Source organism: Perissodus microlepis, chromosome 9 (genome assembly GCF_051167445.1).
Source record: "Perissodus microlepis isolate ML-2025 ecotype Zambia chromosome 9, ASM5116744v1, whole genome shotgun sequence".
Taxonomy (NCBI): domain Eukaryota; kingdom Metazoa; phylum Chordata; class Actinopteri; order Cichliformes; family Cichlidae; genus Perissodus; species Perissodus microlepis.
In genome coordinates this window covers 10,098,964-10,116,097 of record NC_140469.1, presented here as the reverse complement: position 1 = coordinate 10,116,097, position 17,134 = coordinate 10,098,964, and the positions used below count along the sequence as shown (strand labels likewise).

The window sequence follows — 17,134 nt, the reverse complement described above, 5'->3', positions numbered from 1 at the left end:
GTGTTTTCATATCATATTTAATATCAGTTTATTCTTCTACTTCTGTGACCGTTTGGACTGTAACGTGCAGTGTTCATAATGAATGACGCGAGACACACAGTGAAACAGCACGATCGAAGAATGTGACACTGCCCATCAAACAGTCCTCAAATTTAGCTCGATAGTTAGTTAGTTTCTTAGTTTTAGATTAGTCATTCTAACTTTTTCTTCTCTTTTAGTCGACTGAGAAATTAGTCGTCACCTGCAGTCACTAGTAATAATGTGGTATTGTCACAGCCACATTGTTTGAAAATAGTAAAAATGACATCTAAAGCAGCCAGTCTCTGATGTCTCCAGTTTTCCATAGACATTTGTGTCCTGCAGTAACCTAATGTAATTACACTAAATGTCACACCATAAACTCCAGCCTGCCCTCTAAGAGCTACATTAGATTTGCATTCTTGTGAAATACAGACAAAACAAGAAGAAAGTAGATCTGAATCACAAGGAAACTTCAAGCATACTTCTTGAATTAATTTCACAGCTGACTGGTTTTCTAATATTGCATATATCTATCACATATTTATTCTAATATTATTTTATTATTGATTGGTTTTGAGTTTGGTCTACATGGGTAGAGTTTTTATAATCTTCCTCTGGTAAATATTTCCTATCATCTGGCCTAAATGTGAGCTACTGCATCACTGAATTCTTATTAAACTCGTGTATATCAGGTTTTCACTACATTGCCCGGCTGGGTCATTAAATACCATGTCAAGTAAAAATATTGCAGCATTTTTGTTTATTTGGCAAAGATTTGGAGAGCACATACTGTCAAAAAAACATAAAATGTGATCTATTGCAGCGTTTTCCTCTCATCAGCATCAAGCACTGGGCTTTCCCTTTAATCGATCCTTTTTCTAATCTCCTTCCTTCTCTCTCAGCTGGTCTGTGACACCCATGATGTACCCCATGTCATACGTGTTCAGTGTTCCCAGCACAGCCTACGTCTCTTTGTCATGTATCAACCTCTTCATTGGCATCAACAGCAGTGCCATTACCTTCATCCTGGACCTGTTTGAGAGCAACACGGTAAGCCCAGTAGGTTTGTTTCTACCACTTCAACCAATTTTAATGTCAAACTTAATATTACACGTTGGGTTTCTATCTAGGCTCTGTATGGGTTCAACCAGCTGTTGAAGAGGGTGATGCTGATGTTCCCCCATTACTGCCTGGGCCGAGGTCTCATAGACATGGCTATGAACCAAGCTATAAGTGATGTCTATGCCCGCTTTGGTAATTATGAACCACACAGACTCATACCCCTCAAATACATGTAGCTATAAAATATCCTACAATGTCTTTTTAATAAAGAGGTCATCAGAAATCTCATACCATACATTTGCCACCATGACCCGAAGCAGCTGCAGTGTTGCTGCAAAGACTGCTTAGGCAACAAGATCCCCTGGAACAGAATCAGCATTATTGCTATGCAAATGTGAACTAAAGATGCAACATGAAATATTAATGATGTGTATCTAACGGTTCATGCATTCCAGTGTTTTCCACATTACATAGGCTGGAGAAACTTACATGAAAAGCACCAACTGGGAAAGTAGGATTTATAGGAATTTTGTTTCTACATTTTCTCAGGTGAGGACTACAGTCCAGATCCCTATAACTGGGATTTTATTGGGAAGAACCTGTTCTTCATGGGTGTTGAGGGATTTGTCTATTTCATCATTAATATTCTCTTCCAGTATTGCTTCTTCCTGAATAACTGGCAAGTAAATGTGTTACCAAACTTGTTAGATGCACATGAATAAATGCTATTTGAAATTTACACATGTGATGAAAGTCATTGTCCAGATAACACACCAAATCAAACCATGACTGAGTAGCAATTTTTTTTTCCGCTGGCAGGATACCCGATTGCCCAAAGCCTCACATTTTGGATGAAGACGTGGATGTTGGAGAGGAAAGACAGCGAATTTATCAGAGTGGAAAATCAAATGACATTTTACGTGTGAGAGACTTGTCCAAGGTCAGTGTTAGTCTTTATTAGGACACACTGTGGACAACAAAAAAAGAAAACTGATTTTGGAGAAAGATTTGAGTTTGAGCTTTATTTTTGTTCTGATGTTCTCTTACCAGACTTACACAGGAACAATTATCCCTGCAGTAGACCGAATCTGTGTCGGAGTATCACCTGGAGAGGTTTGTAGAGGTTTGGTTAAACTGATATGTGGTACGGTATGTTACCTCTAAGGCTGTCTTTTTCTGCTTCCAAATATCCACAGTGCTTCGGTCTCCTGGGGGTAAATGGAGCTGGGAAAACCACAACCTTTAAGATGTTGACTGGAGACATTAATGTCACCTCAGGAGAAGCCTCGGTTGCAGGTCACAGGTTTGTACATCGCAGTTGTTCCGTGCTGAATTTGAGCATTGATGTCGAATACATTTAGTTGCTGATAATGGCCGTTGTTTTAAGTTTCTGTGATGCTGGGTGAAAAAGAAGGTTTGATACACTTCACCTATCTGCATAAATCTCTCACAGCATTTTGACCAATATCCTGGATGTCCATCAGAACATGGGTTACTGCCCTCAGTTTGATGCCATAGATGAGCTGCTGACAGGCAGAGAACACCTACACCTCTACGCCCGCCTTCGTGGAGTGCCAGAGTCTGAGATCAGCAGGGTGAGATGCAGAACTAGGTCTGACAGTTGATGGATAAAGTTTTATTGTGACATTATTTTGAAATGGGGAACTTTATCTTCTTCTAACTTAGGTTGCAGAGTGGGCCATCCAGAAGCTGGGTCTCTCAGAATATGCAGGTCACAGTGCAGGGACCTACAGCGGAGGTAACAGGAGGAAACTCTCCACAGCCATTGCAATGATTGGCTGTCCTGCTCTGGTGCTGCTGGTGAGTCCAACAATAACAGGATTAGTGGGTTATGAGTGGATATTACAGTTATAAGAATATTAAGCAGATAATGGACAAAATTCAAATGTGCCAAAGCTAATTTGTTTATTGTTCCTGCACTTTAGGATGAGCCTACTACAGGTATGGACCCTCTCTCCAGACGTTTTCTGTGGAACTCCATCATGAGTGTTATTCAGGACAAAAGAGCCGTGGTCCTCACGTCACACAGGTGAAGCTTATATTTTAACATAAACAAATACATATGGATAACTGATATATAAAGCAAAAAAATCTGAATGCTTGACCCCTACGTTCCACAGCTGTGTTATGCCGTGGGGGTTTTATGCTGACACATTTCGTTGCTTTAGAGCAGAGATGTCAAACTTTACACTGTAGGCCACACTTTGATCTTAAGTGGTCTGGTCCAGAGAAGCTCCACTATTTGTCAGTGTAAAGAAGTTCTGCCATTTAATTATTTATTTATACTTAATTTCTTTGGTGAAAGGCCAGAGAGCAGGTCTTCATCAGTAGCAAAAGCTGCAAAAAGGCCTAAACATATACGCCCTCCTTCGCATTTTCCAAAGCTGTCCAGCGGGCCAGATTGAAGTCTTTACTGTGCCAATTCTGGTCCCCAAGCCTTATGTTTAACACCCATGCCTTAGAGGCATCTTCTGGTACAGTACCCCCAATAATAGGGCAACATGGGTTTAATACTCTGGGCTGTTTTCCCAGAGAAAATGCAGAAAGGAAGACGGAAAAGTAAATCATATGCCATAAGTCAGAGATAACCTTACTGCATTATATTCCTTTGGATTTTGAATTCACACCTGGTGAATGAATTTTGTTTTTTACTCCATAAACCAATGCACAAAATCTCACTAGGAAGCAGGAAGTAATACGTTTGTCACTTAAAAATTCCTACAGGAAAACCATCCACCCTACCGCTTTAAAGTCCCCACTCCCAGTGTCCAGATAATACATATGCCCTTTACAACTTACGCTGAGGCAATACTAGCAGTATATGGTGTCCAAATAACTTACAAAGACACTTTTTCTTGTTCTGATCTTCTGATTTCTCACCTGCCTCTCTGTATTATGTGTGTACACATGTGAGTGAGCACGGCATCTAATTGTTATGATTTTCTTTCCAGTATGGAGGAATGTGAGGCACTGTGTACGCGCTTGGCCATTATGGTTAATGGATCCTTCAAGTGTTTGGGAACTATTCAGCATCTCAAATACAAGTTGGTCATTTTACTTTATTATTTATTCATATAACAAAATACCTGATCTTCATTTTCCTCCTTTCCTATCCACCAATGTTTCAGTAACTATTTCACTAAAAGTGCCCGTCTTTTTACACACTTTAGATTTGGCGATGGCTACGTGGTCACCATGAAGATCAGGGCGTCTAAGCCCGGTTGTGCCCCAGACTTGAACCCTGCTGAAGCATTCATGGAAAGTACCTTCCCTGGCTGCATCCAGAGAGAGAAGCACTACAACACGCTACAGTACAAGATCTCCTCATCCTCCCTGGCTAGGATCTTTCAGATGGTCCTGGCTAATAAGGAGAAACTCAAAATAGAGGACTACTCAGTGTCACAAACCACTCTCGACCAGGTAAATAGGTGCAGAAATGCACAACACAATGAATTATAAAATGGAAAAAAGATCTATTTCATTATGTTGCAAGACTTTGCACGTCGGTCATATTTTAACCTCCTTTTGCATTTTGTGCCTTGGCTCCTAATTTTATGGCGTATGTCAACCTGCTGCTTTAATCAAATCTTTGTTTTGTTTCTTTGTCCCTGCAGGTGTTTGTGAATTTTGCCAAGCAGCAGTCAAGAGAGGATGAAAGTATTGTATTGCATCCAAAAGCTGCTGGAGCCCAGCGATATATTGATACCACACCCATCAAGTCTTTGGGGAGGTGAACTTAATTGAATGAGCTCAGCTGGAAGAGAGCTGATCATTTTTATGTCATTGGCAGCCAGTGTTCAAAGTCCTATTGATGTGTGTACTTTGAGGGGACTGAAAGCTAGTAGACATAATCGGGGCCACCTTTTGATTTGAGACAGTCTGCAGAAAAATCCCTCCCAACCCAACAGACACCAGTGACAGGCGCATCATTTTTTGGATGCCAACAGAGGATGAACTTTTGGTTTCCAACTTTTGCAGAAAAGAAGTCCTTTGTGTTTTAAATCCACGTTTGATGGAGTCTTTTGAATGTTGTAGTCGATCTGTTGCATCTTCTAACCTCACAGCGCAGCCTGTGAAGAAGTCGATCCCTTAAACTGATTTCTCTCGTGGCAAAAGTGCATGCTGCTTGATTTTGCTTCTCCGGTAAACAATGTTAGCATGCTTTGACTTTTTGGAAAATGTGGAGCATTTCTGTGCCTGCCTGCTATTTGTTCCACGTTCTGCTCACCTTTTAGGCCTTTAACTGATGAAATATGAAAAAAACAACCTGTAAAGAAAGGGTGTGTAAAGAAAGCATAGATTGTTTATATATATATTTTTGCTTCAGATGCCAAGCAAGATTCACTTTCACTGCCTTCTTTAGATATGTGGAGTAAGGGCTCAGAGAAGCAAAGGCTTAGCACCTTATTAATGCAGTATTACTCGAAGCATCATGAGATTTATTGGTGATCTGTGCAATACAGCTCATAATCATTAAAAAATCCTTCTTGCGCTGTTAAATACATTTCATTAATATGATCTCTTTATGCCATTCATTTTTAATTTTTGCGCTTTGTCCTCATGATTTGTTTGCAGCACCTAGTGTCATTAGAAGATGATGACGTGTTTCTGTGAGGCAGAGTATAATAAATAATGAAGTGTGTTTTCTTTAAGATGTGGACCTTTATTCAGACCTTGCATTCACTTTTATAACCAAAAAAAGAACAGTTTTAACCTGAGATTAGGCAATATAGGCTTGAGAACTGCAGCACTTATCACTGACTACCTGATAAAGTCTCTGTACATTAACGTCAGTACAGTTTGCACTTCTCTGGAGAAAACTATCTGAGATAAGCATTAGAAGGGCTTAACTTTAGCGTGATTAAACACCTGCTTTATCAGCGTTCCTCCTGAGAGCTTAAAAGTGATGTTGCACTCTTAAATGGATGCTGTGACATTTCAAATTTCTTCGTTTGCTTCCACAGGCACTTTATGATGAGGATGAGTATGCTCAATTTCTTTCACTTACATGTAACTAGAAAACTTTCATCTCGTAATAAAAAGCAACAACCTATGCAAACAAACCAATATGCAGTCAGCACTCCTCACTGGTTTCTCAAACACTCCTTAAAATTCTGAAAGAATCAAACATAGAAAATCCAAATGTTAAAGCGTAGCTAATATGACAGGAAGAACTGAGTTCTATCACAATGCTAAATCAACCTCTGAGAAAGAAATCCAATCTTCTGTTGATATTAAACACTGCTATTATTGCTGACTTTAAAAGGTTTCCGGCATGTTTTTTAAAGCCTTAAACACGTAAACAGCCACATTATTGCTCTGTTTCCTCCTAGTTTGGCTCATTCATTTGTAGACAAAATTGCATAGTAGCAGCAGCAGCAGAAGACTTCTTTGTTTCTTTGTATGAGGTTCGTGCTTTAACCATTATCAAAGAATCAGAGGTATAATAGCCACTCGGAGACTGGGATAGTCCTTGAATTCCCTGATGTAGGCTCTGTGCTTTCCTTTGGCCCAGATGGTCATCTGAATAAACCCCAGTAATGTGTAAAATGCCACTGAAAGACAAAATATACAACATGTGGGGATAACCAAGAGGACTATGCAGGCTTTCTCATCAACCATGCAGTTCCACAGTGGATTATATTTATGGACATGCTCACTTGGTGACAGCAAAAGGTGAAAGGAAGCTCATACCTGGCAGACACTGGGTCATGATAGAAAAGCTCACCCAAGCTCCAACCTACAGTGTATGTCCAGTGTGCAAGCAGAAAGTGAGGTAAATGCTCAAGCATGAATGAAAATTTAATGCTAGATAAACCGTTCTGAATGCTGCGTGTTACCTCGTATGTGTAGTTTGGGCAGGATACAAAGAAGAAAAGCCAGGTGAAGGGGTTCTTATTTGGCATAGGAAATCTTCTACCCTTGGGTCCTGCAAAAATAATTCGGCCAGTGAATGAATTACATATGTATAATTTCATCTTACAGTATTTGAATTGATGGATGACCCTGCTTCATCCATGAATGTTAACAAAGCTCAACGACTCACCATCTCCTCTGAGCTTATTCAGAGTCAAGTGAATGGAGAAGTTGCCCATTTCACACATCTAGAGCAGAAATAAACAAATCAGGAATCTGTATATGTGATATGCCATGTGTAATTATTAGTATACGTACCACAAATAGAATTAGTGCATAGTTGACTTGCAGTTCTCCGTATGCTGCGGAGAAAGACAGTTTGGCTTTGATATGATGAAAATACAGGAGAAAAACATGTTGTATGTGGCATACTCGGACTGACTTACATGGAGGCGTATAGAGCGGGTGGTTGATATAATAAGCCAACCATGCTGAAAAACCCCAGTAATAGGCACAATTCTGAAAGACGAAATGAGCACATACATAAATACTTAATGTGAAAATGATCAGTGAAGTTCCAGTCCTCACAAAGATACTGTGTAGAGACTGCAAGTTATATTCTGCATTGCCAAACGAAGCTTTGTTTAGCTTTATTATGACATTCATGAATTATAGTGCATTCAAGGACCTTGTGTGGATGGGCATTGGAAACTGGCAGTGGTACGTGCTACATGCTTGTACCTATAAATAAACATTAAAACATGAAAAAACAAAAACTGGTGCAGGACAGTAAAAATGAGGCCACACACTGTGAAAGAGAGGAGCTTATTATCAGAGGCTCTCCTCTTTAACTTTAGACGTTTCCTCACCTTGACTATAGTCCTGAGAGGCATGGTCCCATGTGAGAAGCGATGCACAAAGATTGTTTCTATCAGCCTCTTCGTGTAGTGGAAGGTATGACAGACGCAGGCCAGTCTGAGAGATAGAGCCGAGGGATAAGACTGGCTTCTGGCAAAAGGTCATTCTCTTGCACAGTACATGTATACGTATATATAATAGTTAGAATAGCATGTTTTCATCATAGAACACTTTTAATTTAGCCGTGGTCTGTCGTAATTTGTGCTGTAGTTGATATTTCATTTTCAACGTACGTGACAACAGGGTGGGGACTGGAACTAAGTGCATATCTGTTTGAGTAAATGTAGGGTATTCGAAAATAGAAGAGGAGGTAGCTCAGAAGGGGCCCGATATACTCTGCAAGAAACACCTGAAAACAGAAGAAAAGATGACTTTCTTTTTTAATGTGTCGCAGATTAAAAAAAACAAACAACTGCCAATATGCCTGTTGAATTAATTGTACCATAGTCCATCCTAATTGTGGACCAAGATCTTTGAAATACATGGTGGCAGTGGTCCCCACTGGTAGATTCTGTAAGATTTCATCATCTCTGAGTGATTTTCCCTCTGTATAAGAACAAAAACAACCTTTAGACAAACAAATCCATCTGGAAAAATACCAACAAACATTTTTACTATCCAACAGAGATCATCGCCTCTAGAATGTGAGCTTGAGAAATGGACACAACAGCAGAAATCTTCACAGTGACACAGGCAGCGCTGTGCAGAGTTTCAGGTTTTCAGCACACGTTCTCTCTACCTGCAAGCTCCAGGGGGCACGGCCACAGATAATTTGCTCTACTAATTGGGCAGCATTTTTAGAATATCCTGAGGGGCAACTGACCCAAATAGATTTGAACCAAAGTTCTCTTGTCTAATTCTTAGCAGCCAGGTAGATCCCAGATATTCAAGACTAAAGCCTTCCAACATACATCAGGTTAGGCTGTATTTGCCTTTACAGCTTTAATTTGGGCTGAAATGGATGGAGCAGTGATGCATATTAAATGGTCTTTAAAACAATAAAGGAGAAATGGAGAAAAGATTTCATAGTTAAGATGACTTTGTAAAGATGAACCTTCTTTTTGCGAGGTGACAGTGTTTCCACTGTGCTGACATGGTTGTTCTGCCGGAGTGGTTGGGCCTGCGTGGCTGCTAGTGGAAGCAGCACGCTGAAATGTATTAATGGTTCACTGCTCACTGAAGTACAGGATGAGTGTAAAGATAAATATGCCAGAACTTATTGGATAAACTTTTATCAATAGCGAATGATCCTATATTCAACCAAAGATATTTTTAGGGTTAGGAGGTGGCATATCATCAGTTGTCCGCATTAGTCCGTTTGATTAATCAAATTTCTTTGCTTGACAAACACTAGACAGCGTGCACCTGCAGAGGTTTAGTTTGTATTTATTTCATTTATATCAGGTTAGATTCAATGGTGAATCTGAATTAGCCATGAGTGTGGCTGAAAGAGCACAGCATAGAGCGCAGCATAAAGTGCTGTGTGAAAAAACTGAATGTGGCTTGTAATGTAAAGCACTTTGAGTGGTCAGCAACACTACAAAAGTGCTTTGGGGACTGAAGATGTGTGATCCTCTTTAAGGTTTTTCATTTCTACTGCTTTTGCAGAATGCACCCAACTGTAGGTTATCACAAACCTTTTACCTCTGACCTCTTTCTGATGGACTTTAGCTCTCCATCAAGTCAGGAGCACACCTGAAAATACTGAACTGACAGTACCAAAGATACATTTAGAAGTCAGGTGTAGGCTTACTTTCAGAACCGAACTAGGAACTGTGTTCCTCACACGTACTTTTCTTTCTATACTAACATAAACCTTCTCTCGTTACCTCTGCCATGGAGGTGATGTTTTTGGTAGTGATTATGTGGGTGTGATTCTGTCTGCAAACATGATAGCTCAAAAAGGTTTAAATTAATGTGTGTGGGGTAGCATAACATAAGCAGCATGGAAAGTGATAGGAAGACAGCATCTGCAGACTGTTCAAGTGTCTTTTAAGTGTTCTTTATTTTCCCCCTCCCACATACCTGTTTTACACATAGGACCTGCACAAAGGAACACACAAGTATAACCAAACTACATAAACAAATGAAAGATTCAATCAACTAATGATGAAGTGACATTTAGCTTTGAGAACATTTGCACTGCTGTAATGAGTATAACCAATGCTACCACAAACAGACCCGGGATAGTATGCAGAAGCGAGGTTACATGTGCTGTGTTTACATTAAAGCATTATGATTAGATAACAGAACACAAAATAACAATATATGCAAGTAACAAATGGTAAATGAATTCAGTCCTAGCCACTTTGTCACAATGTGCTAAAACTTTTTACTGGTGTAGAGCGGGGTCGTATTAACAATCCACTAAAATGTATCTTATATCCAATGAGGTCATCTGAAGTCTTCATGGTCAACTTAATGACTAATTAGTCAAGAAAGTGACAAAAAACCATAGAACTTTTGCCTTTTCCTTAAAAAATTCTTTTGCCTTTGTTTGTACTGAAAACATTTAGAACATCATATCAATATGGGGATTCTAAATATCACATTATAATTGGCCTGCATTTGTATAGCGCTTTACTCAGTCCCTAAGGACCCCAAAGCGCTTTACACTACATTCAGTCATTCACACACACATTCACACACTGGCAAGCTACGTTGTAGCCACAGCTGCCCTGGGCGAGGCGAGACACAACCACTGATAGAGGCGAGGCTGCCGGACACTGGCGCCACCGGGCCCTCTGACCACCACCAGTAGGCAAACCCCATGTTTGCCTACTGGTGGGTATCTTGCCCACCAGCCAGGAGGCAACCTGGGATCGAACCACCAATCTTCTGATTAGTGGCTGACCTGCTCTGCCACCTGAGCTACAGCCACCCTAGCATAATTATAACATTATAATTTGGATCTAAATATTATTCACATTTGACCTCTGACCTCACTTTTACGTTTCAAGTCTGCCTTTCTGTCAAGTTGACCTCTAAATGTGTTACATTTTTAATGAAAGTATAATATTATACAGTAAGCCTGAGTTATTCATGTCCAGTTATTTACAAATCAATACTTGTAAATAAAGTAAATATCTGCCATGCTGCCCTTACCTGATTTTTATTGCACAACAAACTTCTTAAAATATATATTTTTTAAAAAAATCAAAGAAACCAAAGTATTATATACAAAATTATTCCCTTAAAAGTAAGTAGCGCCCACAGAGTGAGCTTCCTTGGCAGATGTTTGTGCTCTCACAGTGCTTCTTGTTTAAAGCTTTGACTTTATTGTGGCATCCAATTTTGCATGTGTATCTAAAAGTTTATGGCCTGGAAAGTACAACACAATCTCAGACCAAACATTTCTACGTTCCAGTTTTTGTTGATTTATTGCAAAACCCAAATTCACAGCTTGATTCAAATGTACTGAGCTAGACATACAGTATTTAAGTCCCACCCCAGTTTTGTAAGTGTAGCATTGCAAAACAGCAGTACCTGAGGTGATGGATACAGACCAATACAGACGTATCTATGAATAAATGAGTTTTAATTAAAATCAAGAGTATTTGTAGAGATGTTGGCCTTTATGAAGAAAAAAGATCTCATACTTATCTATACGGGTACTTGTGGGTAATGATGTCCAAATATTTTAGACAGTTTGAAACTTGAACTGAGTAACCAGTCTTGACACTTTGGGGCCACATTGCCTTCTGTAGTGTTTAATGCTATAAAACACACACACACACACACACACACACACACACACACACACACACACACACACACACACACACACACACACACACACACACACACACACACACTAAATGCTAGATTTACAACACAGCCACTTACTTGGATCAAGCTTCAGGGCCTGTCTTGCTGGATACCAGTGAGGATCTGTGCCGATCAAACGAGCACGTATGCACACACAAACACAGTCGCAGTGTTGGACATAGCTGGTACCGCACACACAGTTTTTTGGCCTCAGGCCCAAAAATAATTGATCACAATGGAATAACGTTGAGCTCTGCTACTCTGATAGATGCCGATGGCCTTGGGCTCAGCAGACATTTGATAACGTTTCTGACCAGACACATGCTGATGACAGAAGCACTGTGGGCTTCAGAGAAGTAAATAAAAATAGTTTTTTAGAAGGACAGCTCTCTGGTGAAGAGATTTAATAGGAGGAACTGTAAGATTTTTCATTCAGAGATAGTGTAATAATGTTTTTTTTAATCCAATAACCACAAGTTGAAGGATTTGTTTATAGTAAACATGCAGTGAAAGATAATAAAGAACTAGGAGCACTGATCTTCTGTGTTTTATTGAATTATAGTATAACTCAAGTCTTGTTCTATTTATTGACAGGGTTCTAGGTAACAGCAAGACTAACAAAATTACAGCCACATGTGCTTCTAACAAAGCTAAACAGGCTCATTTGTGCGCTACATTACTATTATAGGCACTCACATGATTTGTGAAAAAGGCTCTTTATGTCTCCTACTGTCGAGTGGGGCTCCACCTTAATGGAACAGAAAGTTTACAGTCATTATAAACTCAACTTTATGTCAGACTCAAGCACTAAATACAAAGCACTGTGTGTCAGTGAGATTGAAAAGTCATTTTCATGTCCTTGTTTATTCATAATTATAAACTTAAGACGTATCCTGGGGGCCTTTGAATTGTGTTAAAATGTCAGCATACCTTGTCTAGAAAACAAAGCTGCTCCCTTGTCTTGGCATCAAGAACTTCCACCTGAAGAAAGAAAATAAGGCACCTTTATAATGTATATAACCCACAGAGTAAAAGCAAGATTTAAGATTTCTTTTCAGCTTTGTTGATCACAGTAGCACAAGATTAAACTCTATTGCTATTTTTAGTTATGTATTGCTTTCTTGCAGCTGTAAGGTAGACATTGTTGCACATGTAATCATCACTGTAAAAACACAATTTGAATAAAATATAAACGCCTCAAATAAAATGTGGTCATGTCTGCTCCTAAACTACCTACTGCAAAGTGTGTCCATTTGTCCTTAGTGATATGCTTTCTTGCACACATTTCTTTTCATCTTAATTAGACCATGTCAGCGGTGATGTATAGCATATGGAAGGAGGGTAGGTGGGTGGGCCCACAATTTGCTCTGAAAGCACTCCATACTGTGCTGCTCAGCAGAGCTGTCCTAGCTAAATAGGTTCCTTTACTGGACAGTGTAATAACCCACTAATGGGTATCTGAAGATTTGCTGAGTGCACAGTCACAACAGAGGGAATGAGGATGAGGAAAAGCTCAACATAAAAGCCATCAGCCTCTTTGGATATAGTGAATGAAGTTTTATAGGACATTTAATTCATACAGAGGTTTAAGTAAAAAGTTTAGCTGCAAACCTCAGTGTTCCATATATAAAATGATTATTTCACCCTTTCACTCTTTGCGATGTGTGAGGATGCTTGCGGGATCTGGAATCAAATCATGGTCATGTCTCAGCAAAGCGCATCATGGGAGATGGGATTGTTTTGCTTTCCATCTGCCAGCTTTCCCAGCTGCGTTCCGGTGGCACACGCTGATGTATTAGCATGCTGGTAAAGAGCATCACGGTGTTGTTGGGCTGCACACTGTGCACTCAGATGTGCCATGCCTTTGTAAAACCGATCATTAGGATTTCCTGTCCTCCTGTGTGGGCGGCAGTGCTGACAGCACAGGTTGTACAGAACATGCACATGCTTGCAGAGGCCTTGGGGATGCAGGGGAAATTTAAATAAATGTTTAAATAAACACTTATTTTATGTTTGCTGGGTAAAATCTGAGAAACTGAGCTTGCCAGCTTTTTAAATATTTAAAAAAAATATATTGTTTTTGGACTAATATAACTAACTGATAAAACTGGAGAAAACTCTTATCCATAATCTTCTTCGTTATCTAGCTGTTCCCTTTAGGTGTCCCCACACCTGCTCATCTCCACCCTACCCTCCTCCATCTGCTCTGTTACATCCAGCCCTCTGCATGTCTTCCTTCATCCCTGAATCTGTGGTCTTCCTCTTTTCCTCCTGCCTCGCAGCTCCATATTCAACACCCTTTGTCAAGTATATCCACTATCCCTCCTCTGCATGTCCTTCTCGAACTTTGTTTCCAAACCGCTCAGCCTGAGCTGTCGTGCTAATATTTTCCTTTCTAATCACAAATCTAATAATCTCTGGCACTTCCAACTTGGCCTCCTTTCTTTTTGTTAGTGCTGCCATCTCCAAACAATATATCATAACAGGTTTCACCAGCATCTTTATACCTTCCCTTTCACTCTTGCTGCCATCCTTCTGCTACAAATCACTCCTCATACTTGTCACCACCCGCTCCACCTCACCTGCACGGTCTCCTTCACCTCTCATGTGCACTGTCTGTTGTTTTGGATGGCTGGTATTTAAACTCATTAACCTTTCACCACCTCTACTCTTCATAGCTTCACTGTTCAGTTGAGTTCAATTCAGTTTTATTTATATAGCACCAGTTCAACAAATCCCCTCAAGGCTACTATTGTTGTGAGCTGTCTTCCTCCCATTCAAAAACATGTATTCTGTCTTGCTTCTACTGACTTTAATTCCTCTTCTCTTCAGTGTATACCTCCACCTCTTCAGACTCGTTTCCACCTGCCCCATAATCTCACTACAGATCATAATGTGACCGGCAGACATCACAGTCCACAGACTCCTGCCTGACCTCATCTGTCAGCCTGTCCGTCACCAGTGCAAACAAGAAGGGGCTCAGAGCCAGTTTCACTTTGAAGCCATCTGTCACTCCTAGCGCACACCTCACCACTATCTCGCTGTCTTCATAAATGTCCTGCATGACCCTCACATACTTTTAATTTCCTCATGCAGTACCACAGTTCCTCTCCTGGGACCCTATCATCTGCTTTCTCTAGGTCCACAAAGACACTTTTTTCTTAAACTGTTTGATCAGACAGTGTTAAAAAAGTTCACTGCCCTCTCTCCTAGACATCTCCATACCTCCACTGATTAAACAGACATGCTGCTAGTGTTCAGGGCCCTGTTTATTTCTATAAGATAGACAGACTAGACAGTTTCTCTTTCAGTCAAGGACAGTAATTCACCTCTTAGCTTGTCTTAAATTTTTCACGTGTCTGACCTTGTACACTACACACAAATAGACACAAATTGCAGTCCACTACTTAAATGGCTGTTTCATGAAGTTGAAGATGACGTTTCCTGAGTGAAGGATGAAGTACGTCTGAAAAGCCTCCAAGGCATCAAGGTAAAGATACTCTCTTAAATATTGTAGTGCCAATCTCATGGCAGCCTGAAGTTAAAGGAAAGTTAAACATTACGGCAAATGTGCTTCCATCCTGCAAAACCTCCTTTTTTCTTATATATCAGAAGTAGAGGATCAGTACCATTTTTAAAACTGTTCAATCAGTGTGAAGGTGGATTTTCTGGCTGTCTTACTGTAAAGACTGGAAGCTTAACTATTTCCATATTTTCCACTGTGACTCAGTTTTTTCAATAACAGCTTCTGAGAGCATGGCACACTTCCCAGAGCATGTTGTAATTAGCTCGAGTTCATAGGCCTGCTGCACTTACAGCAAATTACTTGTCTGCTTCTTCATTAAAGCTTGTCAGGCCCTTAAGCCAAAACTGGAGGCTACAGAAAAATCATAAAAACACCACCAGCTTTGAGCTTATCTGGAAAATAAACTTGGACTTTATAAACTTTCCGATCCCTTTAGAACAACATGTAATATTTTCAGCCTTGTTAAGTTTTCCCCAAATTTGGCTGTACCTCTTATCACTCTGTAGAGTCCTTTGGTCAAGTGCCTTTCAGTAACTCGCTCTATCAGGAAGTGGCAGTTGCCCGTGTCATTTATTCAAGTAGCAGTAAAACTGTGCATTGGCTTACCTCAAAGAAGGTGGTCCGGCTCATGGCGGTGGCTTATTTTTGATATGTCCTCTGTGCACACGGTGAAAGAATGGCCTTAACTATTAGTATGAGCAAACAAAACACATGCACAGATCCCTCTCACACATGCAGAAATTGCTCCTCTCCTTTCAAAGACAAACCCTGTACTGACCCTTATTCTTCCGAGTCTTCACCACGCTCTCCCTCTCTGTCTCTCTCACCCTTCCTCTCTTTATCTGTGATAGTGCTGGGAACACAGAATCACTAGAGGCACTGTAGAGATCCTGCTCGTGGTCTTACTCTTGATTTTCTTTTCTCCAACTTCCTCCTCCCCCCACCTCCCTCTGTCTCTCACTCTGTTTTTTCCCTGTTTGTTAAAGTATCTTTGGAGAACACTCTTGGCTCATAAGTCTGTGTTGGCTCATGTAGCCACTGGAAACTGAGATGCTCAAGGAGTGGAGTATGCACAAGAACAGCAGTGTTTCAAAAATACACAAGATGGCACAAAACTTGAAATTCTCCTGTGGATAAAATGGTCTCCTGCAGTGGCTAAGAGTGCAGAAATGGAAGAGCAAGAAATAACTATAACTCCCTTGTGAAAAGAAATACTGATGAAAAATGTCTGTTCATTTGAGATATTTGAGACTTCATTAATCTAAATGTAAGTCTTAAAATGCAATATTGAGCTGTGCCACAAGAAGAGGACAAAAGTAGATTATTATGGAGTCACACTGTAATCACTTTTAATTGAGTGCATGTAGTTCACACATTCTGGTGAAAAACTGTTTTCAGCGTGAAGTCATCCTCACAGTTGAATCCTGTCAGAGTGAAACCTTTAACACTTTGAAAGTGTTTTGTTGTTTCCAAAAGTATCTTTGAATTCTAAGGTCTCTCCACCTGAAGATTTTGTGAGGTTTTACTTTATGGTTTCTTATAAAGCATTACATTCTTTCTGGTAACACCTGCAATGAAAAGAATCCAAATTGAATATGACAAAAAGAAGTTTGTCGCAATAGCAACAACAAATTTTTACAAGGATAAAAGATGTTTTCACAGAATATTTTTCTGCTGATTGTCCACACACTCCTGAGGCGGCTCTATATGCTGTATGCACAACACATATGCTACGTTTACACAACTGAGGTCCATAATAAATGAATGGACTGGTGCTTCCATAGTGTTTTTCTATACTAACTTTTTTCTACACTTAAGCACTTTGTCTATCATTCACACGGACAATAACAGTCTGATGGATGCATTGGGACAACTCGGAGTACAGTATCTTGCCCAAAGATGCAGACTGTTTTTGGGTTCACTTACCCCTCCTGCACAGCCTTGGTGAGACATTTTGAGTTT

The 17,134-nt window shown here is 40.1% G+C and overlaps 2 protein-coding genes across 4 annotated transcripts in view; one reads left to right on the top strand and one right to left on the bottom strand.

Annotated features, from left to right (window-relative positions):
• Positions 1–5,751, top strand: part of abca4a (ATP-binding cassette, sub-family A (ABC1), member 4a) — a 31,108-nt gene extending 25,357 nt beyond the window's left edge. For both annotated transcript variants that reach the window (XM_084938948.1, XM_084938947.1), the window contains 12 exons: positions 924–1,071; positions 1,152–1,275; positions 1,633–1,762; positions 1,903–2,023; positions 2,134–2,196; positions 2,280–2,386; positions 2,537–2,678; positions 2,770–2,904; positions 3,030–3,133; positions 4,056–4,148; positions 4,275–4,524; positions 4,719–5,751. In XM_084938948.1, coding sequence (XP_084795074.1) covers positions 924–1,071; positions 1,152–1,275; positions 1,633–1,762; positions 1,903–2,023; positions 2,134–2,196; positions 2,280–2,386; positions 2,537–2,678; positions 2,770–2,904; positions 3,030–3,133; positions 4,056–4,148; positions 4,275–4,524; positions 4,719–4,838 — 1,537 coding nt within the window. In that variant the 3' untranslated portion in view covers positions 4,839–5,751. The remainder of the gene's footprint in view (positions 1–923; positions 1,072–1,151; positions 1,276–1,632; positions 1,763–1,902; positions 2,024–2,133; positions 2,197–2,279; positions 2,387–2,536; positions 2,679–2,769; positions 2,905–3,029; positions 3,134–4,055; positions 4,149–4,274; positions 4,525–4,718) is intronic.
• Positions 5,752–5,837: 86 nt separating this feature from the next.
• tecrl2a (trans-2,3-enoyl-CoA reductase-like 2a) lies at positions 5,838–16,052 on the bottom strand. Of its 2 annotated transcripts, XM_084938951.1 has the most exons (14): positions 15,951–16,052; positions 15,779–15,829; positions 12,577–12,627; positions 12,343–12,394; positions 11,725–11,769; positions 8,321–8,424; positions 8,112–8,227; positions 7,830–7,935; positions 7,407–7,479; positions 7,279–7,322; positions 7,151–7,208; positions 6,945–7,033; positions 6,799–6,844; positions 5,838–6,659 (listed from the first exon to the last, which is right to left on the bottom strand). In XM_084938951.1, exons 2-14 carry the CDS (start codon positions 15,800–15,802, stop codon positions 6,532–6,534), a joined length of 936 nt encoding a protein of 311 aa, XP_084795077.1. In that variant the 5' UTR covers positions 15,803–15,829; positions 15,951–16,052; the 3' UTR covers positions 5,838–6,531. The 2 variants fall into 2 exon arrangements, with proteins under 2 accessions (XP_084795077.1, XP_084795078.1); XM_084938952.1 differs by lacking the exons at positions 11,725–11,769; positions 15,779–15,829; positions 15,951–16,052 and having other exon boundaries at positions 12,577–12,632.
• Between the last annotated feature and the right edge of the window lie 1,082 nt (positions 16,053–17,134).

Excerpts from the sequence above, each read along its gene's own strand:
- tecrl2a (XM_084938951.1), bottom strand. The coding sequence starts at position 15,802 with ATGAGCCGGACCACCTTCTTTGAG. Across the intron at positions 11,770-12,342 it reads GAGCCTTTTTCACAAATCAT|ATCCTCACTGGTATCCAGCA; the intron begins GTGAGTGCCTAT and ends TGATCGGCACAG. Across the intron at positions 6,660-6,798 it reads CATGACCCAGTGTCTGCCAG|TGGCATTTTACACATTACTG; the intron begins GTATGAGCTTCC and ends TTTGTCTTTCAG.